At 43.1% G+C, this 15,733-nt stretch overlaps 1 protein-coding gene across 1 annotated transcript; it reads right to left on the reverse strand.

Moving 5' to 3' along the window:
• Window positions 1-3,840: 3,840 nt before the first annotated feature.
• On the reverse strand, window positions 3,841-10,129 carry cyp24a1 (cytochrome P450, family 24, subfamily A, polypeptide 1; the record flags this gene model as incomplete). The annotated part of the gene is made up of 12 exons (XM_080000802.1): window positions 3,841-3,903; window positions 4,110-4,221; window positions 4,377-4,574; window positions 4,909-4,987; window positions 6,236-6,402; window positions 6,874-7,019; window positions 8,056-8,167; window positions 8,600-8,691; window positions 9,018-9,111; window positions 9,239-9,332; window positions 9,491-9,681; window positions 9,872-10,129. The coding sequence occupies 11 exons, from the start codon at window positions 10,127-10,129 to the stop codon at window positions 4,111-4,113; spliced, it is 1,542 nt and encodes a 513-aa protein (XP_079856928.1). The 3' UTR covers window positions 3,841-3,903; window position 4,110.
• Window positions 10,130-15,733: the final 5,604 nt, after the last annotated feature.

The following is a 15,733-nucleotide window of genomic DNA, read 5'->3' on the forward strand; positions in this document are numbered from 1 at the left end:
CGTCTCTCGGGCAGATGTGCTGTCGAAAGAAGGCAATATTTCAGGCGATCGGAAGTCAGTCACAAGTTTCACCCCACACATCAAGAGTGTTTCAGTAGCGCGGCAGCACCCTACGTGAGACAGGAAAGCAGCGGAGTAAGACAGGCGCTTCCTGATCAGACGCATGACGCCTGATGAGCGCCCATCCCTCACAGAACATGTAAAACACAAGCACGATCTTAGAAGATAACAATTACCCTTCATTTCAAATTCAATTTAACATGAATTGTTTCACAAGATGTATTTATTTACATTTATTTATATTATTATTCAATATCTTTTTTTTTTTTTTTATTAGTATCGTTATTATTATTTCATCGAATTCAACATGACATTTATATTATTTATTTATCTATGTATTATTTTATTTTAATATTAAAAGCACATAATGGCTTAGTATCGGTACTACTTCGACCCAGCTTGAATTATCTACCCTGCCGTTACGTCACGCATTCAATATTTTATACAACTGTGTCGCTGACCAGTGTGATTTATATGAAAACGTTCGTGATCGTCACCAACAGGGCGTTATTACGGAAGACATCTAGCGAAATAAGGAGCGTGCGGAACAAGCAGAGAGGCACCAGCAGAGGGCGTCCGTTTGTATGGAATGGGAGCGGAGGAGAGAGGCTCGACTTTGACTGTACCGGAGACACATTCATCTTCACTGCTTCTCTGTGCAAGCGCATTACAAAAACACATCGATTCGTGGAATTGAATGGGGGTCGGCATCCGAAATGTGCTGGTTCCAGGCTCGCGTTGTATGGACTTGTCGTTTGATTAACGGTGTAAAGACTACTCTGGATGTGTGTTCCTGCGGTCAACTCTTGCGCAACATGGTTGTGACGTGGTGACAAACATAGTTCATAGACACCAGCACTCGGAGCTTTTAGTGACATTTAGCGGTGAGGTTGCGGATTTGCAACCAACTGAATACTTCCAAGCGTGTAGGAGAGCCTACGGTGGCCCTCTCTGGAGCCAGAGTTTGCTTTGTCCGTTCTGGGCCACTGTAGAAACATGGCGTCGCGACATGGCGGCCCCCGTGGAAGAGGACCCGCTCCCTGTGTAGACATGAAGGGCTCATTCTGAGGTAACGCCTACAGGACGACCCTCATTTTCATAGGATTATACGCAAATTTAAATAAACTTATGACTATCATATTGCATTTCAAGTTCAAGTTCAAGTTCAAGAGATTATTTGTCACATACATATACATACGGTCATACATATATGCAGTGGAATGTCATGACACCCGGTGATTACGCGCAATAAGCTCTATCAGCTCTAAAAATACTAAAAAATACCAAAATGTGCGTAATCGACACAAGGTGCTCGCGCAGGCAGCCGCAAGGGGAGGCGCCACAATCGCGATTCTGGGTTCTATAATTATTTAATTCCCAGGTCATAGTTCGCAAAATATAATTACTGAAAACGATATGGTCAAGTCCGTTCCTCTAGGTGCCACTAAATCTTACACACTGGTGTAGGGCTGCTCCCTGAAAGTCGACCAGTGGAATCATTACAAATTACACATTGATTTCTATTTTAATAAAAGTACTTTCTTGTAAATGTACTTAAAGTATTTGATGTAAAAATACGTGCGATATCGCCGATTTAACAGTCTAATATGAGATAAGGTGCGACTGGACCCGTTTTTTCTGCAGATGAATGTTCATGCAGATCCTGGTTACAATTTACAATATATACATACTGTAAATATCTAATATAGATGGAGTCATAGTAATTTGCAAATATATACAAATATAAATCTAAATCCAGATTTTTTTAAAGAAAAGTAATGTGAATGTGTTAGGCATGGAATAGAGTAAAAGGTATTTGGTTTGAAATGTGGTGGATTAAAAGCCGAAGGTAGAAAAAGTGAAACTGAATATATATGCAGTAAGGGTAACCTATTATGCTTTTCCTTATTTTCTGTCAGATCTTCATATTTGACGTGGCCAAAGTGTCAGATAATGAGGTAAACTAATGACAAAGTAATCGCTCTGAACAAAACGCTTCCGCCCGCTCTGAACGCTCGGTTTTCAAAGCTTTTTTTCTACTCTCTGGACGAGCTGACGTCAGCTCGTCACAGATTCCTTTATATGGTCATCCGCTCCATCTGATCCGCTGTACGTTTCTCCAAACAATAACTATAAAAATTGTGTTTTTATTGTAGATGTATTTATTATATTTTATCTTATTTTATTTTCCGACATTTGGTTGGAAAATTGCTGGTCTGTGTCTCCCTCAAGCCCGGAGCATGGCAACCAAATTCGGGACAAACTTTTAAATGAGGCCTTGTAGATTAATATGAGTAAATATTCAGCAACTGGGTTGCTTATTTCTCACCTCAAATTTTGTTCCAAGGTTATCGAGGCATGTACGCAAGGCTAGAATGCATAATCTGAGTGGTATTTACAAGCAACAAACTTCAAAGACATGTTTTGGGGACCCCGGAGACCTACAACGACTTGTGTAAAAAGGAGCGTAATAGGTCCCCTTAAAGCAAGTACATATATTTAAAAATGTATTTAAGCACAGAGGCAAACCACTTTAACTTGTTACTTTCCATCACTGCATTCTCTGCTATGAAAGTGACATGGTCTTGTCAATCTGTGGTTGCAAACACACTAAGTTCTTCTAAACCGCCCACTCCTATATTTATCTTATAATGTTTATCTTTATCTGTATCTTGGGCTCCTGTTTGGAACGCCTCCACTTCCCCTATGCCCAAATATGGCCATGTTTTCGGACGCTGCAAAACCTCAAAATGTCGTGTCGTTATAGACCAGTGACGATTTGAACTCATGATTTCACACTTTTTCACCGTGAAGAAAAACAACCCGGAGGACACATGACACCATAATGGCAGTCACGTTGCTATGTTGCTTCCTAGATGCCTCTGCCTTGCTCACTAACATCCAGGCTAAGCTCATGACGGCATATCCTGTCACGCATGCTTGTATTTGTTTATCATTTATTTTAATTAAACCACTTCATTCGTCGAACAAACCATTACATTTGACATTTTCATATCTAATTGTTAACAATAATGTCATGTCTGGCCTTTCTCTATGACAAATCACGCGAACGTCTTTTACTTCTCGGCATCTCTCGGTTTCAGTTTGGGTTTGATTCTCTGTTTCCCTGCATCTGTGCATCATTTTCTGTTTTGTCTGTTTGCCTGCCTGTCTGTCTGTCTGCCTGTCTGTCTCTCTGTCTGAATTGAACACGGATTGCGGGGTTGTAAAGCGTTTGTCTTTTATTTTTATGTCAATAAAATATTCTCTAAGAAAAAACAATAAACATTGTTAAAACACTATCATTGCACTTTATATATACAATGAAAAATAAACATATATATATATATATATATATATATATATATATATATATATATATATATATATATATATATTTATATAGCCTGACCTATGTATACAAGTTATCATACAAGGAAATAAAATACGTAGAAACTAATGATTTCACTTTAACATCTGACATGAGAACATTAAGATTTGAGGGCAGCTGCCTTTGTACAATATTCATTCAGTCTTTCATTACATCTGAGTATACAACAACTGGTACTTTGGTCAACTAAGTGTCATAAGTAATAATCTCATTAGTAATAGTTTAAATACTTAAAAAAAATACTTTATATATACTGTATATATATATATATATATATATATATATATATATATATATATATACATTTGAGGTATTTCCTGCATGATTACATACATTTTCTTTGTCATTTCTATTTACAGAGCAGCAATATACGGAGTAGGTAGATGACTGGGACCATGGCAACAGGTGTATCCTCTTTCTGTCGCTGTATCCAGGAGAGTTGAATGTGGAACCTAGGCAGGCAGGGGGAAAACAAACGATTCTTTAGCCCGACTGCCATTTCCCATCATTATGATGATTTGCGATGTCGAGGCAATTATTTGCCACAAAGTATTGACTGCGATGACATTTGAAAAAAATAAACCCGCATCTCATCAAGTTTGCCCAATAAATGCTCAAACCAGAAGCGAGTTTGTCGAGATTCAAGTTTTCCCCTCACCTCATCTGCTAATGAATGCCACCGGGAGCTCCCTTTTGGGAACCAATAACCCAGAATGGATCACGTCGAGTGGTTCGTTGTCTGTTGCCACAATCTCGTAGTCTCTGACCAGCTGTATAGGAAAGACAGGCACAATTTGAATTAATCCGATCAATCGCTTTATCTGGTTCGGAAGAGGCAAAGATCCAGAGTCGGCGGAATAACGCCGTTCGTTCTACGGAGTTGTTAATTGCTCATCAGAGTTAGGGCCTCCGGGTCTCGCCTTACCCAGCACATGGCCAGCTGGAGCTGCAGCTCCGCGAGCCGCCGGCCGATGCACATTCTTTTTCCGATGCCGAAGGGAACGTAGGCAAACGGGTTGATGGTGCTGCTCTCTCGTAGCCAGCGCTCGGGTTTAAACTGCTTGCCGTCGTCAAAGTACTCCTCGTTGGAGCCCAGTGCATGGCTGTTAATCATGAGGACTGTCTGTGAACAAGAAGGAATTCAAGAAAAAAGGTGTTAATTCACCAGATTCAAAGTGTATCTACTTGTACAGTGAATATAACCTCGCTGGATTAGTGTGTTACAGTTAAAAATTATAATAGATATAAATCGCTAATACAAAGAATATACAGTATGTGTGCCTGCCACTTATTCATATTTTAAGCGTTAGACCTCCCTCAGTGAAGATTAAGTAGTATCAATGTACAGTCCAAGCTGCCACAGTGCTGTAATGCTCAGACATAGTTCATATATAAATTGATATGAATCAGTAATGTGCTCATGCCAACTGTATGGAGGAAAGACCGAAGCCACTTACTCCTTTGGGAAGGGCGTACTCCCCCAACACGGTGTCTTTGTCCAGGGTCCTGCTTGTGAATGGAACCGATGGCGATAACCTGCAAGAAAAAGAAAAAAAGGGTTAGTTCTTGGGAAGAGGTACTCATACGTATAAGCAGAAGTAACTCATGCATGTCTAAGCTGTTTAGCGTCAGCTAAACATACTCCAGTGTTTTCCAGAAGGCAAGCGGCGTGATATAAGCTGCTCTCAGACGTTAAAAAACAAGCGCGGTATTAACCTTAAATGACATGTAACAGTACTTGTGACTGTGGGGCGGGGGTTTGAACGTGACTGCACAGGTCGTTTTAATCTGGGGCCCGCTCACAGTTCATAGCCAGGCCCTACATGTCCAGTGAGGCTTGTTTTTGACTCGGTCATGTGTGCGAGTTTTACTTCTTAATCACCGTGGTAATAGGTCACTTCATAATGTAGACAGTGTGGCTGTTTACAGCACTGCGGCCCGCCCGGGTGTCAGCCTCCAGAGCTTTAACTGCAAAGTTGTTGTGTACGAAATATGTTAAGGAGCGTGTACTTTGACGCGTACATGCTTTCATAGAGGCTTCCCTCCCCTGCAGCTCTACAAGCAGCTGAAACTTTGAAAGCCTTCGGTGTCCATTTCAGGGCAAATGATTTCAAAGGCAACGCGCGGGCCTGTGTACCTATGTGTGTACGATATTTTGTACATTTGCCTTCTGTGAAGTTCTGGTGTTTGAACATTTCAGACGTGATACAGTAGATGAGCTACAACAGTGGTTCTCAATGTGGGGACCCCCCGAGTGGCCCTTAAGGAAGTTCCAGGGGGTCCCCAGCAAAATGATTAACAGTGAAACGTCATTATTATTATTATTATTATTATTATTATTATTTTTATATATATATATTTTTTTGATTATTATTTTGATTATTATTATTTTTGTTATTATTATTATTATTATTATTATTATTAATAATAATAATAATAATAATAATAATAATAATAATATTATTATTATTATTATTATTATTATTCATAATTGTATTTGATGGCTATACTGATCAGAGTGTCGCTGTTATCTCTATAGCTATAATATAGGCAGTTATGGAACTTTGGACTCAATCCTATCCAACAATAAAAATCTTCTGAGAGAGCGGCGTCCCAGAGACCTTAGCTCTTATTGATCTGGGGCCCAAAACTGAGGGCCCTTGATATGAAAGAGGTTGAGAACCGCCGAGCTACGGTATACTGTGGCGTAGCTGCGGAGGCTCCCGGAGCTGTTATCTCACCCCACGGGGTGCACGGAGCGAGTGACCTCGCTCTCTGTCCTACCTCATGGATTCCTTGAGGCAAGCCCTGAGGTAGGGCATGCTCTTGATGTGCTCGCCGGACGGGTTCTGGTCGGCGGGCACCACTCTCCTGATCTCCTCCAGCAGCTTCCTCTGGGCGCCGGGGTTACGCGACAAATTGAAAATAGCCCACAGCATGCTGTTGGCGGTCTAGAAGACAGAAACAGAGCGAGAGAAGGAAGTGGAGCGGGAAGAAGGGGGGCGGCGGACAGAGAGAGGGGGAGAAAGTGAAAGGAGGAGAGTGGTGGAGAGAGAGAGAGAGAGAGAGAGAGAGGGGAGTTGTCATTCAGTGAGGCAGCTACTATAAGTGCATTCCAGTGTGAGGTCCTGAGAGGCGCTTAGGAATTCCTCAAAGGCTCCTCAGTTACATCCACAACGCATTAATTCTCCGCCTTTGAAGCACTGTAACTGCAGCACCTGTTTGTCCCCCCCCCCCACCCCACCCCACCCCACCCCAACCCCCGCCCCCCTCCTCCCCGTTTCCACAGAATATAGGCGAAAGGTTACACCTTTAGGGGTTTATTCATCTTAAAAGCGAGTGTAGGCGGGCCGTGCACCAACGCGGCCGAGGGCCCGCGCCGTTGCCTCGCGGCGACACGCGCGCGGCGCGCCGGCACTCACCGTCTCCACCCCTCCGATCTGCAGCTCCGTGATGGCGGCGTACAGCTCCTTCTTGGACAGGCTGCTCTGACGGTAGATGTCACCGATGAGGTCGTCGGGGGAGGCGGACGCGCTTCTCTTCAGCTTCTTGTCGATGTAGACTTTGGCTTTGGGAGGGGAAATGATGCAACATTACAGGATGTTGTGCTTTGAACCATGGCTTTAACCGTGTGACATGTGATAAAAAAAAAAAAATATATATATATATATATATATATACAACAGTATATTCCCAGTTTATTGACAATCATTTTTTGGGGGGTCATTTTCCCCAAATTGTGTTGAATTCTACTGAGTGAACTCCGCCTGTTTGATTCTTTGATGAGTTGTGACTTCAACTAAAATCGGCAAGAAATATTTATGACTGACGGAGATCCAATCAACCCACCGACTAACTAACTAACCAAGTCACTCAAAAACTGTTTGTCTACTGGTAGTCAAAGTACTCTTAGTAAACAAACCATTAAATGACCTCCACCGCTGCCTATCGGTACTTGTCCAAGCCCTCAGCCACCTTTATTTGCTGAACTTGGCCACTAGAACGACGTGTGGACATTTTGTGTTTATACGGAGGCGGGTGATTTGGGTTTTTCGGCGTCCGAGGCTGAGTGTGTGCGTAAGAGAGAGAGAGAGAGAGAGAGATTGGAGGGGGGGAATCAAGAGAGAGGGTTAAGGGGATATGCCAAGTAAACAGTGCAGCAGTACCCCTGGGTAGCAGAGCACCAAGAGGGGGGGGGGGGGGGGACGTCCTTGTTGACACTCATCTCCTCCTGCTATCATTCAGTCGCCCCCCCGCTACAACAAATATTTGGCAGCATTCTTCCCCCTAGGTCATGCAGTTTACTACATGACCTAGGCTGTCATTTACCCAGAGTGGCAAGTACATGAAAAGCTGAGGCCCCCCAGTTCAAATCTCTCTCTGTCTCTCTCTCTCTCTCTCTCTCACACGGGTCGCACGTCATATGAAAGGCCGTTGAGGGAGGGCGGCGTACGAGGAAGGTGTTTGGAGGGGCGGGGGGGGGGGTGTATTTTAAGCCTTCTTCGGGGGGGGTTTAGCGCCGTTAAGGCGCCGCCCTCCGCCACGGTTCTGGTGTTAATCGCCGTTGAAAAAAGGCGGTGGAGAATTGGGCTCATTGTTCTCACCCGTGCTGAAGATGCGGTCCCAGGCGGCGGTGTGGTCCTGCCACGTTTTTGTGTTCAGGCTCTTGTGGAGCTCCACGGGCGTGACCATCATCACGCCAAAGGTGCTCATCATCTAGAGAGACGGGTGGATTAAAGGGTTAAAGTCGTTAAAAAGGGTTAAAGTCTCAGGGGTTTTGATGTTGTTTCCAATCTTTAAGCCTCTCCTTTCCCTTTCCTTCCCCTTGCACCCGTTGACCCGCTGTGACCTCACTGAGCAGGTACCTCTATTATCTCCTCCCAGGGAAAGGAATGGGGTTGTCCCAGTGAATCGTTGCAGAGAGTGTGTAAGACGCTAGACTTCTCTATTGACTAATAGCCCAAAGTGAACTCAGTTGACGTGAACCTGTTTGAACTATGTTGTTCCTTTTGGTTTGAAGGAACGTGTAAAAGCAATTAAAAAGTTGAATTTTTGAATAGCATTTTTCTTTGTGTGTGTGTGTGTGTGTGTGTGTGTGTGTGTGTGTGTGTGTATGTGTATCTGTGTGGTGTGTGGAGTGCCACTTACTGTTTTTACAGCTGTGATGAAGTTCATGGCCTCTTCGTTGACGTTCTCCTGCAGAAGTCCAAACCTCTTGTCGTATAGCACCAAGCAAATGGCTGAATGAGAAGGAGCAACAGTCAGATGCTGCAGCTTCCTGACCAGAGGCATTTCTACATTGTCGGCGTTTGTTTCCAAGCAAGGGCATTTCGTTTGAATAGAAAACAACTATTCATTTTAAATATATGTAGTTTAATTGTTATAAATAGTTATTTTTGTTATTGGTTAGAGATAAAGACATAGGCTATAAAAAACCCATATAATAACGATATAAATGATTATGCTTAATGTAATAAATGTGAATAGATAAATAGCAAATTAAAAGACAGTTAGCGAGACACCAAAAATGACTGCAAATAATAGAAAAATCTGGTCATTCACTCACTCTCAAACGACCATTTATTCAGCTCGAAGTAGAGGTCCTCCATTCTCCCGTTGACATTTGTTTTTCCAATTCTAGTGACAAAATCCGTCAGCACCTGCGTATCAGACATAAAATAAAAATGTCACTGAAAAAAAGTGTAGGTGGACAAAATATCGAGGCCAAAAAAAATCAAATGAAATAAAAAAAAAAACTCGAGATCTTTCTCCGAATTTAGGCTTCACCTCGTTTATTTTCCTGTCCAGCTTCACCACCTCTGTGGGCTTCATGAGCTTCTGCTGAAAGACGCTCCTCACCCTCTGCCAGTCCTTCCCCTCCCTGAGAGACAGTCGACCGCTCGTTATTCTTAAGGCTACACAACAACTTTTCTCCCGTTTTTTTTTTTTTTTTTTTTTTTGTTGTTGTTGTTTTGTTTTGTTTTTTCAACAAAAAAAAAAAAAGGAAACTTTTATTTTTTAAATTTTCTTGGGACTTACAGGATGAGGAGTCCGTACGCCTCGTCCCGCAGGTCTCGGTAGGCTTTCCAGGGCTTGATCTCCAGCCTCTGCGGGTAGTGACCCTCCTTCCTGTACAGAGCCTCCAGCAGGCAAGGTGCGCCGATGTGCACGGACTCGAAGGAGCCCAGTTTCATGCGGAAGATCTTCCCGAATTTCTGATGATAATCGACCTGCGGGAAGGGGGAGAAAAGCGAAAGAAAATAATTACAATGGCATCGAAACGAAAGATGAAACGGACTTAAAATGTAACTTATTTCATATAAAAACGAATATTGCCTGATTATCTCATTAAAAAAAAAAAGTAGTTGTTTTTTTTTGTTTCTTAATATATTTTAAATCTTAATTTCTATCTCTTCATACCAGAGCCTCATGCTGTCTGGCCAGACCCCCTTTCCACAGCAGCTCCACCAGGCTCCCGACCAGCGGCCAGTTGGTGGGTCCGGGCATCGTGCCCAGGCTGTGCGCCCTGGAGGCGGCGTGGGGGCACGCCGCGACCCGCTCAGCATCCTTCTCCTCCAGCACGCACACCGAGGAGGTGGGCTTGAAGTGCTGCAGCGCCACGGACTTCTTCCTCAGCAGCTCCACGATCTGGGGCACTTTTTGGATTTGAGCCCTCATTTCTCACGGTGTGTGTGTGTGTGTGTGTGTTTATGTGTATGTGTGTGTGTGTGTGTGTGTGTGTTTTCTCTTTACTCTTTTTTCTCAGTTTCTTGGAAGTGTCACACCTTGCCACTATATATATACCCCCCGAGTGTTTATTCCCACCGTGCACTGAGCCAATCAGGGGTCGGTGCTGCATGGTGTGGCCGTCGAGCCCACGCACCGTTCCACGCACGGATCCACGTTGGGAGAGACGATCGCATGACCCCAGATAGACCGAGGAAGCCCCCCACCTCCCCCACCCCCCCCCACCCCCTTTATAAATAAACACGCGGGCCTCCGTGCCGTGGAGCTGACGCCCCCCATCCCAGATTGGAAGAACCGAGATTTTGGCAAAGCAAATACTACTGCCACACTTCTGCACCGTGGGCAAATATTTGAGGGATTGCAATTTGTGTGTGTGTGAGTGTGTGTGTGTGTGTGTGTGTGTGTGTGTGTGTGTGTGTGTGTGTGTGTGTGTGTGTGTGTGTGTGTGTCATTGGTGGATGGATGGATGAAGTACCTCGTACTCAAGTAAAAGTACAAATACCCTGAGAACACACTGGCATTTCTGCTTAAGTAAAAGCCTATAAGTACTTGCACTTAAAAGTAAATTGACTTGCTCACATTCAGTGCCCTAAGCCTATATGGCATATGGTGCTCTACTCTACCTTTTTTTCCCGTACTTCTGCACGCATGTCCTGATTACAATTGACAAAAAACAAACTAGTATAGATGGTGTCATAGTGATTTAAAATGGTATGGACCAAAGGCATCATTGATGAGCGATGTGATGGATCCTTTCCGTGCTTTTGATATATATATAAATATCAATTCTTTTTTTTGCAAATAAAAGTAACATGACTGTTAGAAATGTATAGTGGTGTAAAAAGTATAGACATTTGCTTTGAAATGTAGTGGAGTAATTGTTGTACACCTCATACACATACTGTGAGTAGGTACAGATACTCGAAAAATATACTTAAGTACATAACAAAGTCCTGGTACTTTGCTACACTGAATGACATATACAGTATCTGCCATGCATACTGCATGTAAATGTGTGTGTCGTGTGTTTATAGAAATTGTGAAAATCATACTGCATACTGCACTAAAAAGTTATAAAATTGACCTCTGTGTCATTTTTCCACTTTATGTCGTGGACTTGATGAGCAAGACAAATCACCACGACAGACCGTATCCATTAGCCCACTTGTTCTCAGCATGGGATACGGGGATGCCCCCGTGGGTCCTTCAAGAGGTTACAGGGGGGCCTCCAGAAAATAATTAATAGTTCAACTTGAACAGGATTTTATTCAGAGATCAGCATTGTTATACAGAATGTGCAATACTGACTGTTCAGATCCTAGTTTCACTAGGATCTGAACTGTGCAGACAGGTGTGGAAGTTTGGACTCAATCATGACTATTAATAAAAATCTTAGATTGGGGTACCAGAGAGAAAATCGTATCAAATGCGATGTGTGGCCTAATGCGATCAAATTGAGGCTTCTTCATATCAAAAGGGTTGAAACTCACTGATTAGCCCTCCGACAAGGCTTTGATTTAACATACATTACCCAGAGTACCCAGAGAACACCCACCCTCTTTCCTCTCAACCTTTTATCAGCCTCTCATTCGTTATTCTTTTTCCCTCTCCAGCTCCTGAGCTCCTTCGCTCCCCCCAGACTCAATCCTTTCACCCCAGTAAGATCCAGTATGACCTCAATGAGTAGATTCATGGAGGGCAGGGGTTGCCATATGTGGTTCTCCAGTAAAAATGTCAAGTCATGGGGTCTCAGGTACCGTCAGAATGACCTTCAACTCCGAGAGATGTTTATTGGTGTGCATCTGCTTCAAATACACACACAGAGATACAGTATACGCACACACACATACACACACACAGACACACATGCGTGTGTAAGCAGACACACACACACACATGCGCACACACACACACACACACACACACACACACACACACACACATTCTGGCTATAATACAAATTTTGCACCGCAATCAGAAAAGTCAACTCGACTCCAAAGCGTTCTGCAGCATGACATTGTTTGCTTCTCAAAGAGAAATGTGCAAGTGAAAGAATTCTCAGTCAATTTTGTTTTAGGTGTAAAAAGGTTTTTTAATTCACAAATGGCCATAATTTTTTTCCATATTTTTGTTAATATGTGTCAATGCCTCTGTATAGCGCTTTTGAATGCGGCAGTAGAGTAGTATCAACATATGTATCATCATATGATGATACTAACACTACTACTACCGAACTTGAAATTGATATTACAACTACTACTACTACTACTACTACTACTACTACTACTACTAATAATGATGATAATAATAATAATAAAAATATTATTATTATTATTATTATTATCATCATCATCATCATCATCATCATCATCATTATTATTATTATTATTATTATTATTTTATTAATCCTATAAATGTAACAATATATCTAAATCTATGTCATGACATAAACATATATGCACACACAATAATGAAGAACGTAACCTCACATATCTTTATTTCAGCACACAGTGTTAATTCTCACACACATATCTAGGCGCTTGTGGTCAACCTTGGACTCCTGCCGCCGCTACCCCATTGTCCTTTGCGCGTCCCAGAGTTTGCCTTATATTGAACACGAAGGAATCTTTGACGTCGAACTGATCATATATTCCCTGACTCCCTGAAAATAAACAGTTCGTCTCAGAGAGCTGCTCCTTAGACCCGGATCTCCGATCCGACACTTGTGACAAGTCAAAACCACCGATTAAAGCGACCCTTTAATTTCTGCAACAATCCTTTTTTAACAATACATTACATTCATTCATTAAAAAGACATTCAAAGCATTCAAAGCGACATACTTGCAAGGCTGGATACATTTAAAGTATACACGCAGGACACAGGACCATTGGAGCAACCTTGAACCTCAGTGTATGAGCTCTTGCTTCTAAATTAAACCCGATACAGGCGCAAGACAGCTTTCAGGAATCAGAATAAAATTGTGTTGTTCATCATGTTTTTTATTTTGTTAGTTGGTGAAATATGGTAAGTACTCATGTTAGTGCATTATGTCAAAATAAGTTAAAAGCGAGTCAGCGTCAACAACCCATGTGTTGTTAGTGCACTATATCAATACACCAACTTCCACAACAATCCTTGACTGAAATATTAGTGCACTATGTCAATACAATACGAGAATACAACTTAAAACTAGTCAGCATCATCCACTGAATCATTAGTGCATTATGTACATTTTTTCTTAAGAATTTTATGTGGATGCCTGCACAGAACCGTTAGTATTAATACATGTATTTTGTTTGTTTGAGATTTGTTTGCATATTTGCTTATTATGCAGTCTTTCTCAACCTCACACCGGAAGATGATTGACGCACCCTTGCCTTTTGGAAAACACGCATCTGCTCAATGTTATCCTTATTACCCTCTAAAAAACAGGAACGGCTGACAGTTGGGCAAGGTTTTAACCCAGGACTTCAACCTCCCGATGTCCTGGTCAGTCCTGGCAGGTTGTGTGCACGTTAGTGCTGGCAGTGTAGAGAAAAAAACATGTTTTTTCATGATGTTCCTCATAGGCAAATAAAACTACGCAACACCTTCCTCTTTGACCTCGCTAAGCGTAGGCCATTGAAAAGACTTACCGTAAAATGACATGGGAACATGGGCTCAGTTATGCATTTTGAAAAGCAGCTTTCCTCACTGAAGTCACTATTAATGTCACCTCACTGAATCCACGGGACAATATTGATGGTAAATAGCATTGACAAAACTGTGCCAATTTGTTGCCAAATTTCAAGAAGAATGTTTTTTGAGAAATGCAGTTGCACCCAATAGATTATGTATCTGTAGAAAAATAAAATTGCCGATGATTTTTGGTCTCTCGAATCTCATCATGTCGCGTTTTCTTTCTCGACAGCTTCTGAACTCAATTGCATGTGTGTCTGTTTAAAGTGTTGGTCGGCTGAAATCAGTGAGGGATTTTGTCATCGGGACATTGGCAGGCGGAGAGATAAGTGATTAACCGATATAGGGGGCAGCTGACCTCCACAGACAGTAGTGGAGTCATCAGCACACAGGGCAGGCAAACCTGATGATCTAAATTGACCGTCCGGTCAATGAGTTCGGTGATTGGGCTTTCAGAGAGGGCTGCCTCGTACATGTGCGGGGCAACAGACACGCACACACGCACACACGCACACACACACACACACAAGCAAATAAGCACACATAAATAATGCAGGCAAAGAGAAGCATATTCCTATGTTTACGAGGTGATACACCATTCCCTTGGAAAAACCTTTGCGGCCTCCGATATATAGGAGGGGGCTGGAATGGGTCTGGAGAGTGGGATTCAAAGCATGTAAAAGACTTTATGAAGTCACATTGGCCTCCTAAGTTGCCACATAACAGCACTGACCTAGAATGCAGAGTGCTAGCCCCCTTGTCCAAAGCCCACCCTCACGCTCGCTTGGTGGTGCACGGTAAGGAGCGCACTCCCCTCAACCCCATGGTTTGGCCTAACGCTCCACCTACACCAATCCACCACAGCAGCGATCCACGAGTTTGGATCATTTCTTAAGGAACTTGATGTGATGACCCAACGTCATGAGGTATACTAACGACAGAATAAACTGCAGACACGGGAGGCAGACAGGAGTTTTAAGAGTTGTTGTTTTTTTTGTTTTGTTTTTCTTTTACGAAAAATCGGGGGAACGGTACAGGTTAGGGAAAATCCAGGAAGAGCAGGAGGACAGGCAGGCGGAGGTAGCCGGAGGCTGACAGACAGGAGCGGGGAAGAGCCGGGAAAGGTAACACGGGACCAGGAAAAACAGGATCAGGAAACACAGGATCAGAACAGCGAGGCTTGAAGCGCCGTCGGGAAGTCGAAGACGATCCGGCACCAGAGGAAGGGAACAGTAGAGCTTATCCGCAGGGTCACTAATTCCTGGCAGCTGCTGTACTCCGAGCGGAGCGAGCCTCATTGCTGACGATCATCAGGTTGTGGAACTGGGACCTGAGCGGAGGATAGAGATAGAGGGACAAGAGGGACCAAACACTCACATTCACGCGAAGCTGACAATGTAAGAAAAGCACACTCACACGGAGCAAAGGGGTCACAGGGGGCATCGCACCTCCGACAGCAGACGGTACATGGAAAGATACACTCCAAACAGTGAGGGCAACCAGCCATTCAGACTTGAATGAAAAAATAAAAATTCTCGACATTGAGATGACGTCACGCTGTCACGTGACAGCATCTTTTGTGCGACAGCAAAACAAAGGAGTCGGCTAACTGTCGTACAATAGCCCATGCATGATTGTATCCACCCGAAAGGCCGTTCCTGTTGAGGAAGATGATAAGGAAATGCTGGACGTTCTGCTTGGGGAGGAGAGCTCCACAAACTTGTTGACCTCCTGGGTCAGGATTCCCTGGCTTGAGAGGCCTTCCTCTCTGAGAGCTAAAACCAGAATGTGTGCACGGGTGAAAGTTACAGCAGTTCCAAAAAGCCCTGCTGTTTGTCAGTCCAATGAATTTCTAA

This window comes from Zeus faber (genome assembly GCF_960531495.2).
Source record: "Zeus faber genome assembly, chromosome: 5".
Classification (NCBI taxonomy): Eukaryota; Metazoa; Chordata; class Actinopteri; order Zeiformes; family Zeidae; genus Zeus; species Zeus faber.